The sequence below is a fragment of the Lates calcarifer genome, linkage group LG2 (assembly GCF_001640805.2).
Source record: "Lates calcarifer isolate ASB-BC8 linkage group LG2, TLL_Latcal_v3, whole genome shotgun sequence".
NCBI lineage: Eukaryota > Metazoa > Chordata > Actinopteri > Centropomidae > Lates > Lates calcarifer.
The window spans coordinates 203,596-221,216 of NC_066834.1; the positions used below are offsets into that span (position 1 = coordinate 203,596).

The following is a 17,621-nucleotide window of genomic DNA, read 5'->3' on the forward strand; positions in this document are numbered from 1 at the left end:
TGCAAGAAACAGACTAGGACACTTTAAGGTGCAAGGTGGATGGATAGTGTCCTTGGCTGTGTGTGTGTGTGTGTGAGGAGTGATAGAAGGCCAGCTGCAGCTTCTTGTCCAGATTGTTTTTACAGTTTGTTTGGCTCAGGATTTACTCTGAATATTATCAGTTCTTCTATGATCTCTGTCAGTCCAGATTAAATGTTTGGTTTAATTTAATTTTCAATGAACATGATGTTAAATGTATCCCAGATTAAAATATCTGACCAGAAACAGTCTCAGTCTGATCACCTGTGTGTAGGGTCAGGGTTGTATCACAGGTGTATCACTGGCTCAGCTGATTATAACTAAACTTATTTAAATTCTGTGTGAAAAAGGGAGAAAGTGATGAAGTACTGGTGCTACTAAGAATTTCACTGTGTTTTTAATTCAAGGATTATTCCTAAACATTTAGAGTGGTGTCTCCTGTGACTGTGGTGTTTGAATTCCTGTGATAATCTAGTTTTCCTGGACCCTGCATAACTACATCTTTTTCAGTATGAAGCCCAGAAACCTCTGGTAATGGAACAATAGCGCCATCTAGTGCACAGAATCTATAAGATAAATGTAATTCTGTTGGCCGTTCCGTCTAAAATGTACTGATATGAATGATGAGCTAATCTTTTTCCCTGAACATCAGAATGAAATGAACAAAATGTTGTTGTAGTAAAATTCAGAAAATGTGGTTTAGTGAAGAACGAGCTTTATCTGATGATCAGATGCTCTTAGAGACAGACCAGTAGAAATATAAATATAAATTCTGTTTCTTAATGTGGCTTTGATTTGCTGTTGCTCAGCTGTAATGTTTGGTTCATTATGGTGTCAGACCACTGACCCCTCCTACAAACAGGGGCTGACCCCTGATACTGTTGGAGCCCTGAGTCTGTTCCATAATCCATCCACTCTGTACCTGTGTGTGTTTATAATATGATGATAATAAAACGAAGTAACGTGTCTCATAAAAAAAACACAAGTTAAAAGTCTTTCAATGCAACATAAAAATATTAAATAAATAAAGTTTGTTGTACACGCTGTGGAACAAAGGTAATGTAAAAAAGAAGGAACGAAAAAAGAAAAGGGAAAAAAGGGGGAAAAAAATGACGCACGTTCGTAAGCCGCTGCTTGTGCCAAGGTCTCATGGGAGTTGTAGTCCATGGGTGGTGTACTTGATAAACGCCAACAAAACAAGCGTTTCATCTTTGAAATGACACCGGGATTAGTATGAACCATCCCGTACAGTAGTGGATATCCGTTTAGGACAGAATACGAGCTGAGGTCCTCCGGGTCCCAGTTCGGCCGTTCAGAAAGTGGATTAAAGAAAGTCTGGGTCCAGAAATAAAACCGGAAGCAGGGCGGGACCTCGGCTCCTTATAAACATGGCCGTTAAGTCCTTCACAGCATCAGGTACTGCGTTTGGCTGAATTAGTTGGACTTTGAGGAAGTCACTGAGGGAAACTAACACAGCAACAGGTGGAAAGAAGATGTAGACACACAGCGGACGGACTCGACATTATTTTAACCGTTGTATCTGTGCGCGGGAGCGGCGTTTATAAACTTCATGTAGTACTTTAGGCTAGCTAAGCTAACGAAGCTAACGCCGACGTCTCAACGGTAACTTCTGTCAACTTTTTCAGCCAGCTAACCTCCTCTGCTACTTCACCGCCTGTGGACATGGAGGAGCGCCGTCGGTCGTCCAGCCTGTCTCCATGAATATTTCACACACGGACGGCTCGGATTCTCTCAGCTAAAGGCTGACCTGAACTTTTCTCCGAGGTTTCCTCTCGGTTTGTGTGTTTTTTTCCACTGGCAGCAGCCGCCCGTTCAGGAACACCAGAGGCAGAGGGCGGATATAAACAATGTTCTCTGGCAAGCCCATGAAACCAACCTTCAAGTGTTATCTTCCACCTGTGCAGGTATGTGTTTACCTGTGACTGATAACAGAAGTGTTTCAGTTCTTGCATTAATTTTAGGCTGAGGTTGTCGGGACTGACTGGGCTGCAGCGGAAGGAAGGACAGATAATATTTGAGAAGTGGCCAGGATTATAAGAAGACTTCAGTATGTAGAGAATGAAACCGAACACCGCCGCTAGAAAATGCAGAAGCACGTAGGCTAAGCTGTATTCACACACTGTCACAGGGTGGCAACAAGCAGCGAAGTTTTTCTTCCTGCTCCTATAAAAAATTACAGAACTGAAACCTGTATGTGAAATTTGAGAGATGAGAATAATTACTCAGCTATAATTTGTCATCCTCTATGGGTTTGGTTTTGTTTTGCCTGCAGGTGTATGCACTGCTGCAGACAGGGTTTACTTTCAGACCCCTGATTGGAGCAACCCAAACAAAACCAGTGTTTGTAAGGAGAAGGTCAACACTAATGTGGGGAGGTGTTCAGTATTTAGGTCACATTGATATTCAGTGTGTTCTAGTTAAAATCAGCATCATATTGACTAAAACCCTAACCCTGGGAATACTCTGGTGTTGGTGCTGAGGTCAGGTCAGAGTTATTTATTAATATTCCAGTGTCACAAATTTACTTCAGGAGGTTTTACGATCAGTTTACCATCTGGTGACCAATCAGAGCAGGAGTGAACTGTAAGACATGACAGAGCCAGTCTTTGATGAAGTTATGGCTTTTTATGTGTTGTCGTATCCTGGGAAGCTCTAACACTTTACAGAGAGAAAATAAATTTTGACCTTTCATTTTGTTTTTTTACGTTCAGTGCAGTCTTAATGTTTGGGCATTGTTTTTTTGGCTGTGGACAGTAAATTTAAATAAAACAGTTAATGTGAGGTTAAAGTGCTGTTGTTCCACTTAAATTTGAAGATACTTACATCTACATCTGATGCTCCTGTGTTTCCACCTCACACAGTCTTCAAGCTGACACTCAGCACTTTCTTTAATCATTCATTCACTGGACATCAGTGAGCCAACAGTGAAAAACACATGACTGTCACTGTAAATGTGAGTGTTAGCATTATGTGTGGATGATGTATTAATAGCATCAGCTGACTGCTGTGTATTTGTGGTTCCCTCTCCTTATGTAAAGTGAGTTATTGCTCTGCAACATGATTCACCAGAACAAATCATAACAGCTGTCGGGATGATCAGCGTGGTTTTATGATGACCACCGCTGAATCTGAGGTGTGAATTTGTTCTATGTTTTGTTTACAAAGCACTGAGACTTTTGAGGGGTGATGAGATGTTATTATGACTATAATTCATTAACCAGCTGCTGTTTAACTAACTCTGATGTGGCCTGTGCTTCTTCCTCAGACTGATGTGAAGAAAACTATTGAACCACCTATCAAAAAGTTGGAGCCTAAGTTACTTCCAGGTAAGTTTAAGAATAGTTGGCACTAAGATAAAAGGTAATAACAAGAACCCTTGTTATTGTCATTTTATTTAGACAGTGTGTTAATAACCAGACAATAGGCTGTGTTTACCTTCACATGAAGTCAGATGGTACCAGACGTCTCGGGCAGAAAGGCCTGTGTTCTGTCATTTACTACATAACTACAGAGGCTCTGCTTCCAAACATCTTCATCGATCTGTTTTCAGTGAAGTCAGAATGAAAGTCACAGTGAAGCCTGATTATCAGATTTATGTGTTGGTGGGTATGTTACAGTGAGTCAGTGTTGTATTTCCTTAGACTGCTGTGTGAGTGTGGACGGAGCTCACGTTGTGGACTCGGATAATAAGTAATCCTATTCTTTAATAGGAAAAAAGAGTTTAATCAGACTGGTCTAACAAGCCTCTCAGCTCAGGCAAACATGTCCGCTCCAACCACAGCAAACTCCAGACTTCCCAGATCTAATGTGGATGGTTCTGATGGTTTGATGTTGACATTCATTATTGCCTTGAATTTTAGAAAGCGTCAAAATCGTCTTTGTTGTCAAGATAAGAATCTGAAAAACATCAGTGGCCACAGAAGAAAAAGAAGACGCGAGAGGAGGCTCTAAAATGTTGTTGACATTTATGAGAAACTTCCCTTTTTATAGAAATTTGCCCCAGGTCCTGAGTGTGTTTCCTCGCTCTTCACTCTCTCTGGCTCTACTACTTGTTGTTTCCCTCACAGTTTCTGTAGGAACTTTACTTGTGCTGTTGAATTGTACCTCTCACAGAAATTCAGGGAGCAGATTGTACTTTCTGTCACTGTTTCAGTTTAACAAATTCAAAAAGTTAAATGTGCTTTAAGGAATTCATCTATGGGAATCACTTTTACTTTTAAATGATTCATTAAAAACACCAGGAGCACCAGCAGTTGATAAATGTGGAACATCATTTTTCAGGTTTCTGTTGTTTTCTTTGTGGTTTTCTCACCTTGTCCTGAGGATTTAGAAACATCACCCTGTCGATGATATTTGTATGTTGAGAGCAGATCAGTTCCTCTGCCTCTGTCAGCCGTGGGCTACAGGAAACCACTGCTTTAAAGCTCTGTTTATAGAAATTGATTTAAAATATGTTTAAGAGTTGCTTATTCCAGTAATGCATAATTCATCATGATGAGCAGCTGGTTAATTAAGTGGAGCAGCAGGAAAGCCTTCATTTTAGTGATTTGAAGTCTGAGTAGTTGACTCATGGGAGAGGCTTGACACGCCCTCTTCATGGTGTTATGTTATGTGTTGTTTGCTGTTACTATGCAGACATGTCCTCTTTTTAAGGTGAAGCCAGTTTCTTTAAAAACAAGTTTCATTCTCAAACCTTCACTGAAGTGAAATGTGTTTTATTAAAGCCACAGTCGACAGGAGAATCTGAACTGACTCCCTGCTAAACAGCTGGAAAAGCAGGCTCTCCATTGTCTCCCCAGCTGTGTTTACTGCTCCGTCACCGTCCTGATCACAGAGCTGGATGGACGAGGTTCCACAGATCTGTGATCAGTTTCCTTGTTGTTAACTCACTGTAGATCGGCTGCTCAGAGGCAGTGGAGTGACGGTCTGTAGGACTCCACCCTGCTGCCCCAGATCTCGTCTGTTAACAGTCCCCGGGGAAACGTCTTATAGCCTCAGGTTTATCTGAGCATGAATCGTTTTGTGATTGTGTTTAGGGGCGAGGGTCATGTGACTCAGAAAAGAGAACAGTATATGAAAAGCTGAGATCGATAATGTGACCTGCTTGTGGCACAGTCCCCCTCCTCTCTGCCTTGAGTAATGTAGCTTCAGCTTTTTAAATCATTTAGCTGTTGGCTTTGCAACACAGCCTTTCACAACCCTGCTACCCATCAGAAAAGATTTCAAGATGTGATATGTGTAAGCAACCTCAGCTTCCTGCTGGGTTTCATGAACATTGATGAAGAAAATGATGGTAAACAGAGTCTGCACATTTATCTGTGACATGGTTTTCTGTTAGCATGGTCAGATTAATCAACATTATTAAAGAAGCTTCAGAAACATTTACCTTCCTGCTTACTAAAACAAAGTGTTAGTAAAACAATCACAGGAGTGCATATGCAGCAGATCACATCTCTGTCAGACTAGTTAAACTTGTTTTTTTATGTCAATATAAAGCATGTGAAGACTTGGCAGAGTCCTAATTCTAATAAAAGGTCATATCAGGCGACTGTTTACAGCTACACTCGTGTCTAGAAATGATTTGTTTTTTTGTATTGCTCTGCAGACTGTAACTCTGACATACCTTAAAGTAACAACAGGGAAGAGGAAAATGATAATTATCTAAGATTTATTCTGAATGCATAGACATGTAGAAATGCCATCACTACTCTGATAATAATAATGTAATGTCCAAATCCATGAAGTAAAACCTGGATGTTCAGTATGTTTGTAAATGAGACACATCTTTATTATATGTTTATCATTAAAGAGTAATTATACATCATTTCAATTATAGTATATTCTGATGCAGATATTTCACATAAAGGAGCTCTGTTTCTAATCTCCATTTTCTTTATGCTTCCTTGAGCTGTGAGAGTTTGTCTGTGGGCTCTACACTCACATCCTTTTTTCTTGTTTGTTTGTCACCAGGGGAGATCGTAGTTAATGAGGTGAACTTTGTGAGGAAATGCATCAGCGCTGAAAGCAGCCAGGATGACCTTTGGGGGAAGTTGATATGCACCAACTTTAAGGTCTCCTTCATCCCTCAGGATGCTCCACCTAAACAGGTAATAAATATGGAGCAGTTGAACTGTGTTGTGTTTGAATATTTGGCCTCTCCTGGTCAGATCTACTGTGCAGCTGGTTTTTATGCCCTGTCATTATGATACCATAAGAGTGAAAACCAAACTTAAACTTCCTCCTAACAGTGTTCAAGTTTCATCAGATGAGTAAAATTTTAGGTTTATACTGACCCACCAGTGCCACCAGCTTTTGGCCGAATAGCTTGGATATTTGTATTTCCACAGGCCTGTTTGCATGTACAGTTCATCTGGCAAAGAGGAAGGAAAACTTGTGTACTTTCCTGCACCACATTGTCAGTGATATCGCACAAGAAGTGAGAGAACACACGTCATTTCCAGCTATGCTGCAGATTGTTTTCATGATAACAAAATGGAACCTGATCACTGCTCAGTCTGAGGGAATTAACTTCATCTGAGGCGTAGTAAGTTCTGGATGTAGTAGAAAGTCAGATGTTCTTGTTTTATTGTTTCCACAGAAGTCCCAGTTGTCCCACCTGCTGCTCGGAGCACACGACATCCCCCTGACCTGCCTGGAACAAGTCGTAACAGGTACATCTGGTACCAGCATCTGGAGTGTTAAATATGAAACTAAATATTTCACAGGTTTACTGACGCTCATGTAGAAATCTAGTTACCTCGTCTTTATCAGATGTTTAATCTCTCACAGTCAGGTTTTCTCTTGATTAAATAATCAGTCAGCTCTAACATGCTAACCCAGAGTGATCCACAGGCAGAGTTAAAGTTAGATCAGTCTCTCTCCTCATCAATCTTTGACTGCCTGGGTCGTGTTTGTTGTTCCCTCCTGGTCTGATAACCGCTGGTGTCACAGTTAAGTCAGTGTTTAGTGGTCGTGCAGCCTGGCTGGGATTAGCCCTGTTTATATATCTCATCGCTGTCGATCGCTGACAGTGCAAGGGCAACTGCCCAGAGCAAGGTTATGTTCCACTGATGAGGCTTTGTTTTGTGACCTGTTATAACTGAGCAGGTTACTGTGTTACTGACATTAATACCTGCTGTGTCTGAAGGAGAAGCTTTAAGAGATTGTGCTGGCTCCTGCACTGTTTTAAGTTTTCATATTTTGGGTTTGTTCCTCTCAGTGAATGACACAAAGGGGAAGAAGAAAGTGTTAGGTTCAAACCAGAAGCTGAAGTTTAACCCCACTGAGCTCATCCTGTACTGCAAAGACCTGCGCATCATACGCTTCTGCTTTGACGAGGCCGGACCTGAGAGTGCCAAGAAGGTGAGTGGTTCAGAGACTCTTCAGTCTCAGTCTGGGGGTGAAAGTCTACCACCAACTGTGGGGAAACTCTGAATTAATGGCCAAGGATATTAAAGCTGCTGTGTGTAAATGATCTGACCTCTGACTTTAGCACCCCCCTGTGGTAGGATCAGAAACTGAATGCTGCCTCCTCACTTACCCCACAGATCTGACGCTTCATATGGTTTTAAACACATGAAATCCTTCACACAGTGACTTCAGCTCATGAAGTGTCAGTATTAACTCTCTGTTTGTCTTAATGACTGATCAGAATTAACCACTCGTCTCTGCCAGTTTCACTGTTGCTGACCAAAGTTTTCCTTTCCTGACTGTGTGAGCTCACTACATACACACAGAGCTATGACCACTTCCTCAGTGACAAGGATATTTATATCATCAGATTTTAATGTGTTACTCTCTCACCCTCCACCTGAACAGAAATGACTAATCTCTAACAGCGTTTCACTGTGGTCGTCAGCCAAACAATGAATAAGAGACAGAGAACAATGCTGTTGAAGGCAGAGGAAACTGAGAGTGATCCTGATCGTAGGAGCAACTGTCAGCGTGACTCTGACTCATCTCCTGCTCAGAGAGATCCCAGGGACAGATGTTTCATTCTTCAGATCGGAGCTCAGTTCAGTCCAAGTAGGCCACTGTGATCAGATGAGTTTACAGTGGTTTACTGGTGGTGCGTTCAGGAGACTGTTTCTCACATTACAAGAAATGATCAGATATGTAGATTCAGCCATAAAAATCAGGTAAAGGCATCTTTAATGCACAGAAATCTGAGCTGTTCACCTCTGATGTATCCTTTACATTAGTGGGTTGTGTAGAAACTCACCAAGACTTTCAGACTCTTTTAGTTAATTTAGGAGAATATTGACAGAGACAGAACAGTGAAGCAGGAAACTGTCACCTTTTCACCTTCTGTCAGTGCTGATGTTGTGTTAATATCTGTGCAGCCTCACTACAAGAGCTGCACAGGGCTGGAAACTTTCCAGAAACTTTCCATGGGAAGTTAAGATGGGGAATTTTGGAAATATTGAATTAGAAATGTATGGTAATTTATATAAACATTTAGTTTTGTCAGAATCAGACACTTTGCAAACTAAAGCAGATTGTTAAAGTTGACTCTGATTTATTTGAGTAGAACTTAAATTGATTCTTTTGTTTAATAAAAAACGACATGAATGTTGAATAAAACATAGAAACGCTGTGTTAGCTCGCTTATATCTGATTTACCAGCGAGTTAGCTACTGTCTACACACATTCTGATTCTGTTTTTTCTCATTAAATGTCAATATGATAGATCAGGTATATTTACTTCAGTAATGTGATCCAGACTGGATGTAGTCTGTGGTGATATAGTCTATGTAGTCTGATGATGTAGTCTGATGATGTAATCTGTGGTGATGTAGTCTGATGATGTAATCTGATGATGTAATCTGTGGTGATGTAGTCTGATGATGTAATCTGTGGTGATGTAGTCTGGGCTCAGATGCAGTAGTGTGCAGTGATGGAGGAATGACCAGAGCAGGGGAGAACTCTGTTTACATTTAGTCTGGTTGTTTTTAACCAATATTATGCTGCTACAGGTTTTCTTTTTTAAATACATGTACATCCCCCTGTTACAGACAAACCTGATTTCTAGCTTGTTCCTGTTCATTCCAGCTGTATGTGGAGCTGTCTCTTTACTGTCCATGAGTGTGACTGCACACAGTTGCATGTCTGATCTTCTTTCAGGTCATCTGGGAGTAATTTCTGTGTAGGTTTTGGAGGGTGAGGAGCTGCACAGCTCATTCCTACAGCTACATTACTGCATGGTAGACTCACTGCTCCCAGTCTGTGTTCACACATTCATTTGAATCAGAGGTGCACAGCTTTCCTCTGTGTCCTCTGCTGCGAACAGCAGAACATGGCTGATGTATAGAGCACTGGAACAGAAATGTGTGTGAGTTTATTTATGGACACCAAGGATGTAATTACAGTGTGAACCTAAAACAGGGCTCAGGTCTTTTTTTTCTTTGTGACATATGGAATTAAGCCAGCCTGTAATAGCTTATTTTGCCATAGGAAATTACAGAGTTGGGAGCAGCCTTGTCTGCACATACACACACACACACACACACACACACACACACACTCAGAGGCTCTCTCTGTGTCCTCTGGTGTTATTCACAGTTTTACTACTGAATGGGCTGCTTTGTGTGACTGTAGCGGGGCCACAGAGAGATTCAGTGCTGCAAACCCTCTGTCAAACACTGACTTTCCCAAGTTTCACTGTGAATGGTTCAGGAACATCAGAGTTCATTTTTACACTCTGACTGAACCCTATGATGGAGACCATTTAGATCACTGTTTGTTTTATTGTCCTGTAAAAGCACATTTCTTCTCTTTATCCCAGGTTTGCCTCGCTATCGCCCACTATTCCCATCCAGCAGATCTTCACCTGCTCTTTGGCTTTGAGTATCAAGGTCGACGATACCATGAATCCAAAGGTACTCCTGTAGCTGCAACAAAGACTGTTTATCTTTGATTTTCCAAATGTAATGGTCCATGTTTAATAATCTCAGTGTTTCTGTGTTTTCAGAGGGACGAGTCAACGGCTCCACTCCCCGAGGAGGATTACAGACCCCGATCTTTGACCGCTCCTCTGACTGGGATCGGGAGATCAAGAGGACGGGTGCCTCAGAGTGGAGGGTGTGCTCCATCAACGAGAACTACGACATCTCACCGAGGTGTTCAGTTCTTTCTGTTGTAGGCAGTTTACGATGGGCGTTGTAGGCGAAGCATGTCTGCAGCTCCTGCAGTCGGCCTCCGTTGTCATGGACACTCTAAATTTCACCCGTTATTCATACTTGGTATTTTTTGGCGAGACACTATATTTACACTGTGCGCCTTTTTGCGTATTTCATGAGTGACTTGTGAAGAAAAACATGTTGTGAATGTCTGAGTGTAACCTGGAGGTCTGTTTTAGACAATACGAGCTATTCATCTGAGCTCAGCGGTGACATCATGGTGGGTTTCAGAGTGAGGATTGTACTGTGTTTCACATGGGATTGGACAAAACACACAAAACTACATAATGGTAGCTTACAGCAAACTGTACACATCACATGTGACTGAATCAATACGTCAGGAAAACTTCACTGCTACAGACACTCAGCAGATTAAGTCATTTACAGTCCATCAGCCAAGGTTTCAGCAACATCGGGACCAATTATTTATGTTGGCATCAACACAGCTTATTCTTATCAAAATTAGTTCTTAGGTGTTATCTCCTCACGTTGTTTTAATCCTGGCGTCCTGTGTTTGCCTCCTGTGTCTCTCTCTCCTCTCAGTCTTCCAGAGCAGATCGTGGTCCCAGTCTCTCTGGCAGATCAGGATCTGAAGCTGTACTCATCATTCTTCACTGGTAACCGCATCCCTGTGAGTATCTACGCTCTGATACGTTTCACTTATTTATTATTACATGTGTTAGCAAATTTAAAGACCACTCATTTGCGATCATGGTGTCCACTCTGAATAATCAGACCTCTTATTTGCGCTCTTCGTTGTAGCTGTGGTGCTGGAATCACCCCGGTGGGAGCGCTCTGGTCCGCATGGCCAGCATCAGTGATCCATTACAGCAGAAGAAGATTGAGCAGAGGTAAAGTAAACCTCTCTCAGACCTTGTGGTTTTTCCCTCTCTCACCATGATTTGATCTGAATAAAAACATATATTTGTGTTTCTGAAGATAAATGTTATGTGTGTTGTGTTTTCAGGGTTTTCACTGCCATCACAAAGAGCCACCCACAGCGAAGTGATGTGTTCAGGTCTGATCTGGACAAGTGTCTGCCCAACATCCAGGACATCCAGAGTGCCTTTGTTAAAGTGAGGCAGATCTGTGTCATAGGTGAGTTCACCGCAGCATCTAACTGAAGAAAAACCACTGTAAGAACGTGGAGGTGAGTTCATGACCTGGTTTGACTGTTTCTGTGCAGATCCTTTTGAGGAGTCTGAGGAGAGGTGGCTCTCATCCATTGAAAACACTCGATGGCTGGAGCACGTCAGGTATGTGAACAACCTCCCACTGGGTTAGGGTTAGCTCTGAGTAAACTACCACTGTCAGCCAGCTACTACAGGCTCATTCAGAGCATGTTTGTTTTCTCCTCAAGGGCCTTTCTGAAACACTCAGCTGAGATCGTGTATCACCTGGATGGAAAGAATGCTTCAGTCATTCTACAAGGTAAAACTCATTCGTCGTCAGCACCTCTCTGTGAAAATCAGTCTAAAAATCATCTAAAAATCCTATGGTCCAATGAGAGTCGTTTACTTGTTTTCAGTGTGACAGAACAGGTTTGTTTAAGCTCTGAGTGTTTCTCCTTTGTACAGAGGAAGAAGACCGAGACCTGAACTGTGTGGTGTCCTCCCTGGTGCAGCTCATGTTGGACCCTCACTATCGCAGCCTCATCGGCTTCCAGAGTTTGGTGCAGAAGGAGTGGGTGAAGGCTGGCCATCGCTTCCTGGACCGATGCAACCACTTAAAGAAGAATTACAAAGAGGAGGTACATGTTGAACTGAATCCAGTGGTGGAGGAGCTGACCTGATGATTTCCTGAGACACTCATTCTTCTCTGTTCTTTCAGTCTCCACTGTTCATCCTGTTCCTGGACTGTGTGTGGCAGATGATGAACCAGTACCCAGCAGCGTTTGAGTTCACAGAGACGTATCTGACAGTGCTGAGCGACAGCATGTGGATCCCTCTCTTCAGTACTTTCCTCTTCAACTCTCCCAAACAGCGTGCTCAGCACTTAATGGTGACAGATACTTTTAATTCAGTTAAATGAGAGCAACATTTCCTGTTTATTAAATCCATGAGAATGTCTGTGTGTCTCAGTGTGAGTGAAGAGTAAGAGGAAAATACATTATAATCCTAGAGTAACAAAGCAACATGTTTTTGTGGTATCAGACTGTAATTTTCTGTCAGATAATTGTCAGCCTAACACACACAGATAGAGAAACATGAAGCCTGTGGTCAGGACAGTAACCAGTGACCTGACGCAAGCTAATTATGGCTGTTCTGGTTTTTTGTTTGCCTGCTATATTCAGACATGTAGAGAGGGGAAATAATGTTATGTTTACTCTGCAGGACTTTGCCAAGAATAAAGCCATCCCTCCAGGAGAGGACCAGGTCGTGTACTTCCCTCCTGTCTGGGACTGGTCTCAGCAGTTCTCCACCAAAGACCAAACCCTCTTTAACAACCCCATGTACATAGGCAAAGGAGCTGCCTGTGTTCAGAACGGGGAAGTGAAAACCTTCAAACGCACAAAGGTATGTAACACGCTGAGCTTTCCAGGTTTATTGGAGCAGTAACGGCACATTGTGAAATCTGTATGCCGTCTTCTTTTTACCACCAACACTTTAAACCTCAGTCGTATGGTTTACTGACGACTCCTCTTTATGGTCTCACATCTCTCGGCTTTTTTTGAAACTCAGTTCAGTTCCTGAGTAGACGTGTATGTAGCCAGTGTTTCCTGTGCACACACTTATGTTTTCACAGTAAGAGTTTGTGCTTTCCTTTGTATGTTTTGCTTTTCAAGGTCAAAAGATGATGTGTAGATATTTTTTATCTGGTCGTACCTTAGGGAACTGTGGCGCTGAGTTTCTGATGGAGTAAATGTTTAACATGAGAAATCCGTCCAGTCATCAGGTTTGTTTTCTGCTGCTCAGACTTTATGAGCAGCTGTTTTGGTGTCTTCAGCGATTTCAGAGAACACACACAGATGAGGAATAATCACACAGAGAATAAATCATTGTCTCTGCTGAAGCTGAAGTTGATAGGGTCATGAGGTTCTGATAGAAAAGCTGTTCATAGTCAGAATAATCTAACGCTGCGTCCTCCTCCAGCAGAAAAACTATAGCTCCACCCTGCGAGGAACATCGGCCTCCATGCGTAACGGAGTGAAGGGTGCAGACGAGACGCTGCCCCGACGGGGCTCTCTGGTGTCGGAGCTGAAGCCCGACTTCTCTCCGGTCAAAGACGAAAGCCCGTCAGAGCGCTTCTTCAGGGACTGGTTCTCCCGACCTGCGGACCAGCAGGGCCTCTTGATCCCCCTGCTCATCCCCTCACACGTGGCTCTCTGGAGGCTCTTCTTCCTCCGCTGGGTCCCTGAAGCCTGCATCCCCAAAGGAGGCCCCGTCACCGCCTACCACAAGCTCTCCCAACTGGTCGATGAGATCGATATACTGCAGAGTCAGCTCAGGCAGTATAAGGGACCCAGTCCGGGCAGCATGCCGCTCCCCAGCCCGGGTGGGCCCCTGTCAGACCAGAGGAGGATGTACTTTAAGGCCAGTTCCCCGAATGACCCCCCCACACCTCCAGACTTCCTCACGTCCTCCTTTCCTTTCACCCCGATGGGAAATCTGTGCCGCCGCAGTATCCACGGGACTCCCATTAGCAAGTTTCTGAACGGGGCGAGGATCTGGCTCTCGACAGAGACTCTGGCTAATGACACTGTGTAAGCTTAGTGCAGGTCTGTTTAACAACTAATCATCTTATTTTCTATTACCTCTTTCTAAAACAAGAAGAAGGACAATGAGACAGAGAAATTTAACTTCTGATTTTTAATTGTTTATAAGCTAGAATTTGCACTGTTGTTGCTGCATTAAAATCATTATCATCCATTACAGCTGAGGAACTCCTTACTGTCCAGTGAGTTGTTACTGTGAGGCGTCCTCCCACTGTGAAACATCATCAGCTTTATCAGCAGCTCTTCTCCTGCTGAGCTTTTCCAGATTTTAATAGACGAGGCTAAGAACTCCCTCTCCCAGATTTACCTGTGATTCACTGCAATAGTTCAAACAGCTGTTTAAGTCAGTTCATCAGTTCAGTTGTTCTGTGAATCCTCACTGGACACAAAGACTTCTCTTCTGTAATGGAACAATGATACCTGAAGTTGGAGGGCTCTGGTGTTTTACTGCAGCAGCAATGATGCATTTCACTGAACACTGATTTCCATTTGTTTGTGCCTTCCAGGAAATTCAATTAAAGATGTAATGTTTTACCTTGACAGAAAGAGGAACAGAAAATAACACTGCTAACAAGTTTTCTACTATGTGGTAAAAACAAAGAGGATCTGGATCGGTTGAATGTAAAGGAGCTATTCTTTCTTCTCTTCTTTTTTCTTCTTTTTTTTTGCACAGAGTTAATGCTGTTTGCTGCAGGTGCCCGTATTTTACTGGTTGTGTTGGGGTTTCGCTGTAAGTAGCAAATAGTGTGATTTCAGGGTCTTTGTAGATGTAGTGTATTTCCAGCAGAGATAAGGGCCTTTATGTTTAGTATCATACTGTAGGTGATACTGAGGGGGAGGTGGAGCTGTGAGGATTCAATCTGTGGTAGATATTTTCCTTTTTTCTCTATTGAAGGGGTTTGGATTGAACTTTAGCAGAGGCCTTCTGGTAAGGCAGAGTAGGAGCTGTTCAGACTAACAGGAGCTGAGTGAGTAAAGAGACAAACAGCTCTGACTCAGACCAGTCCCTGGTTCAGGATGGACTGAAGTGGATTGATGAGTGACTCTGTTTCAGCATTAAATCATGTGGAGGGTCAGAACTATAACTAACAGAGCAGGAAGAGTCACTACAGTCTGTTTTACTGGAGACAGCATCAACTGTATACACTGTTAAATATACTGTATGTGGCTTTAAAAGACAGAGGAGTGAAGTTGCTGTTCCTCCATCCCTTGCAGGGACAGTGAGGTTAGTCCTCTGGGACTTGCAGCTGAACTGGGGACTGGTTTGACTCACATGTGGGGACATGGATCAGTCGTCCACAGCCCCTGTAGTAACTGATCAGGAACGAGCACTATGTGATATCTTAACGTCTTCACAGAACAACAGTGTTCATCATCAGAGCTCAGTGTGACTGAGTAAATGACCACTGGACAGATTCAGTATTTGTCCTCCTGTTACGCAGCAGATCTTTAGATTTCCAGTGATAAACTCATGATTCTTTGGCAATAACTAGTTCAGGTGTTTTTTAGTGCAGATGTGTATAATGTGAGTGCAAACCTGTTCTCTTTAAATGCTATTAATTGCACATTTTACTCAATATATAGGATAGTTTGTTTTAATGTGGATTTTGAATATAATTTTGGCAAATACTATAAATACTGTATAGGCTTGAAATCTTCCAATTAATATTTTTGATTAATGGTACTAAATAGCTTTTATCCTTGATTTAGTCTTTATATTTTATGGAGAGATATTTATATGCTGTGTTTTTCCACTAATGTTGCACTCTGCTGTGATTGTATGATGACCGTGCCTCCACTCAGGCTCAGTTTGATATTGATTAGCAGCAGATGTATTTATTCAGTTATGCAAATGTTCTCTGAGAGGGATGCTGCTGTACATCCCCTGTGCCTTTTTTGGGAAGATTGACCATTTTTGTAACTATATTCTAAAAAAATCTGTCATTGACTTATTTTAGTTTTCTAAAACGGTTGATTTGTATCAGTTCTGCAGATCAAGTTGAAATGCAGAGGTACTGCACTGAAGCGGTTTTCCTGACTGAAAACAAGGCTCACATGTGTACCAGTAACCAGTCATTACATTATTTTTCAAATCAAACTGTGGTCTGGTTTTTATTTCACTGGGATCAGCCTCATGGAAACAGCACATCCTGACACAGAGGACGTTCCTGCTCTCACTGTGAGAAGAGACGGATCACTGAAGACTGAACAGTTTATTACTGCAGCTCTCAATCAGCCTCCACACCTGAAGCTCTGTTCACACACTCACTCTGACACGGATCACTTCATTTCCTCTGAACGTCTGCACCTTTAAAACCAAACAAACACATTTATATCTTTGAGCTGAAAACCTTCATGGCTGTATTTACACACACCTACTGTCTGAGTTTACCTGAAACTGATGAGAGGGTTTGTACATCCACACAAACGGTAGATGTGACTGCCACAGTCCTGGAAATACTCTGACTTTATGACGTTGATATACATATTTAATCAGATTTATTTAGATTATAGCTGATTAAATGGAGACTTAAGAAATTGGAGAGGAAATATAAAATGAAACAGTTGAATTGCTCTTTTAAACTCTAATATCAAAGGTTTTTATATGTGCAGGATGTAGGGTTTTCTCACTTTAATCCCTGTAACACTGCAGTAAATGAAGCCTGTGCAGGCACAGAACAGCTGATGGAGCAGAGGGTGAGTACAACAGCTCTGGACTGATGGGAACACTACATGGACTGGAAGTGTCACATAGAAGATAATAAGTAATCACCACACCCTCTGGATTTCCATCACTCAGCACACTGCAGCGCCCTGATCCAGAGTTTAAAGGTGTTCACCTGATAAGACAGGTATAAACTAACCTGCTGCAGGTCTGCTCGGAACCATCCTGAGCTGTGAATAACCCAGAGTTATTATGTGTACATTTGTTAAGAATGAGCACCACTCACAAACAGGCATCTAGTTTATGTTGTAGCAGTGAAACAGGTCATTTACTGCATCAAATAACTGATAATGTTACAACAGGTTAGTCTTTAAGGTGCAGACTACACACCTGACATGCTGGGTTTCACCTGGATACCTTTCTAGATCAATTCATCTCCACTCACTGTAATAAGTGGAAGGTTTCTGAAAATACTTTGACTTCTCGGTGTAAATTCAGATTATTGAGGACTGTGGTGCAGCTGCCGTGTACCTGTGGCTGCAGCGCCCCCTACTGTACAAACCTTCACACCGTGTAGATGGTGAATTCAAACAAACTCCTGTCTGTTTTTGCTTTGTTTTGTTAATGTTTTATTGTTTGGGATATATATATATATATATGTATATATATATATATATATATATATATCCTCCTGAGAACCAAGGGAAAAAAGTGTCTTACAATTTCTGTTTTTTTGTGATTTCCTATCTATTTGGGCCAAAAAAAACACCTTACAATTTAAATTTTTTTAAATATATTTTTTATTTTAATTTCACAGCATGTCCATTGTAGAGGACAACAGGACGATATCTGTGTGAAAATAGAACTAAATTTAGAAAACAAGAAAAAAGGAGCAGATTATATCTTTGGCTTGGAAGGGTAACTCCAAATACTTAGGAAAGATAAAGGTGAACAAAATGTCCATTATAAAGGACATAAATGAATGGGCCGGGTCTCAGGAGGATATATATATATATATATATAT

The 17,621-nt window shown here is 41.9% G+C and overlaps 1 protein-coding gene across 2 annotated transcripts; it reads left to right on the forward strand.

Annotated features, from left to right (window-relative positions):
• Positions 1-1,160: 1,160 nt before the first annotated feature.
• mtmr10 (myotubularin related protein 10) lies at positions 1,161-16,030 on the forward strand. 2 transcript variants are annotated; one of them, XM_018683221.2, is made up of 16 exons: positions 1,161-1,943; positions 3,305-3,365; positions 6,010-6,146; positions 6,638-6,710; positions 7,259-7,401; positions 9,824-9,917; positions 10,010-10,157; positions 10,761-10,848; positions 10,980-11,068; positions 11,185-11,315; positions 11,404-11,473; positions 11,578-11,648; positions 11,795-11,967; positions 12,048-12,218; positions 12,551-12,733; positions 13,310-16,030. In XM_018683221.2, exons 1-16 carry the CDS (start codon positions 1,887-1,889, stop codon positions 13,922-13,924), a joined length of 2,304 nt encoding a protein of 767 aa, XP_018538737.1. In that variant the 5' UTR covers positions 1,161-1,886; the 3' UTR covers positions 13,925-16,030. The 2 variants fall into 2 exon arrangements, with proteins under 2 accessions (XP_018538737.1, XP_018538738.1); XM_018683222.2 differs by having other exon boundaries at positions 1,163-1,943; positions 13,313-16,030.
• The last annotated feature ends 1,591 nt before the right edge of the window (positions 16,031-17,621 follow it).

Bases quoted from the DNA above. Each gene is read 5' to 3' on its own strand.
- mtmr10 (XM_018683221.2), top strand. From the start codon at position 1,887: ATGTTCTCTGGCAAGCCCATGAAACCAACCTTCAAGTGTTATCTTCCA. The intron at 11,316-11,403 runs GTGAGTTCACCG...GTTTCTGTGCAG, and splicing joins GAGGCAGATCTGTGTCATAG to ATCCTTTTGAGGAGTCTGAG. The intron at 11,474-11,577 runs GTATGTGAACAA...TTTCTCCTCAAG, and splicing joins CGATGGCTGGAGCACGTCAG to GGCCTTTCTGAAACACTCAG.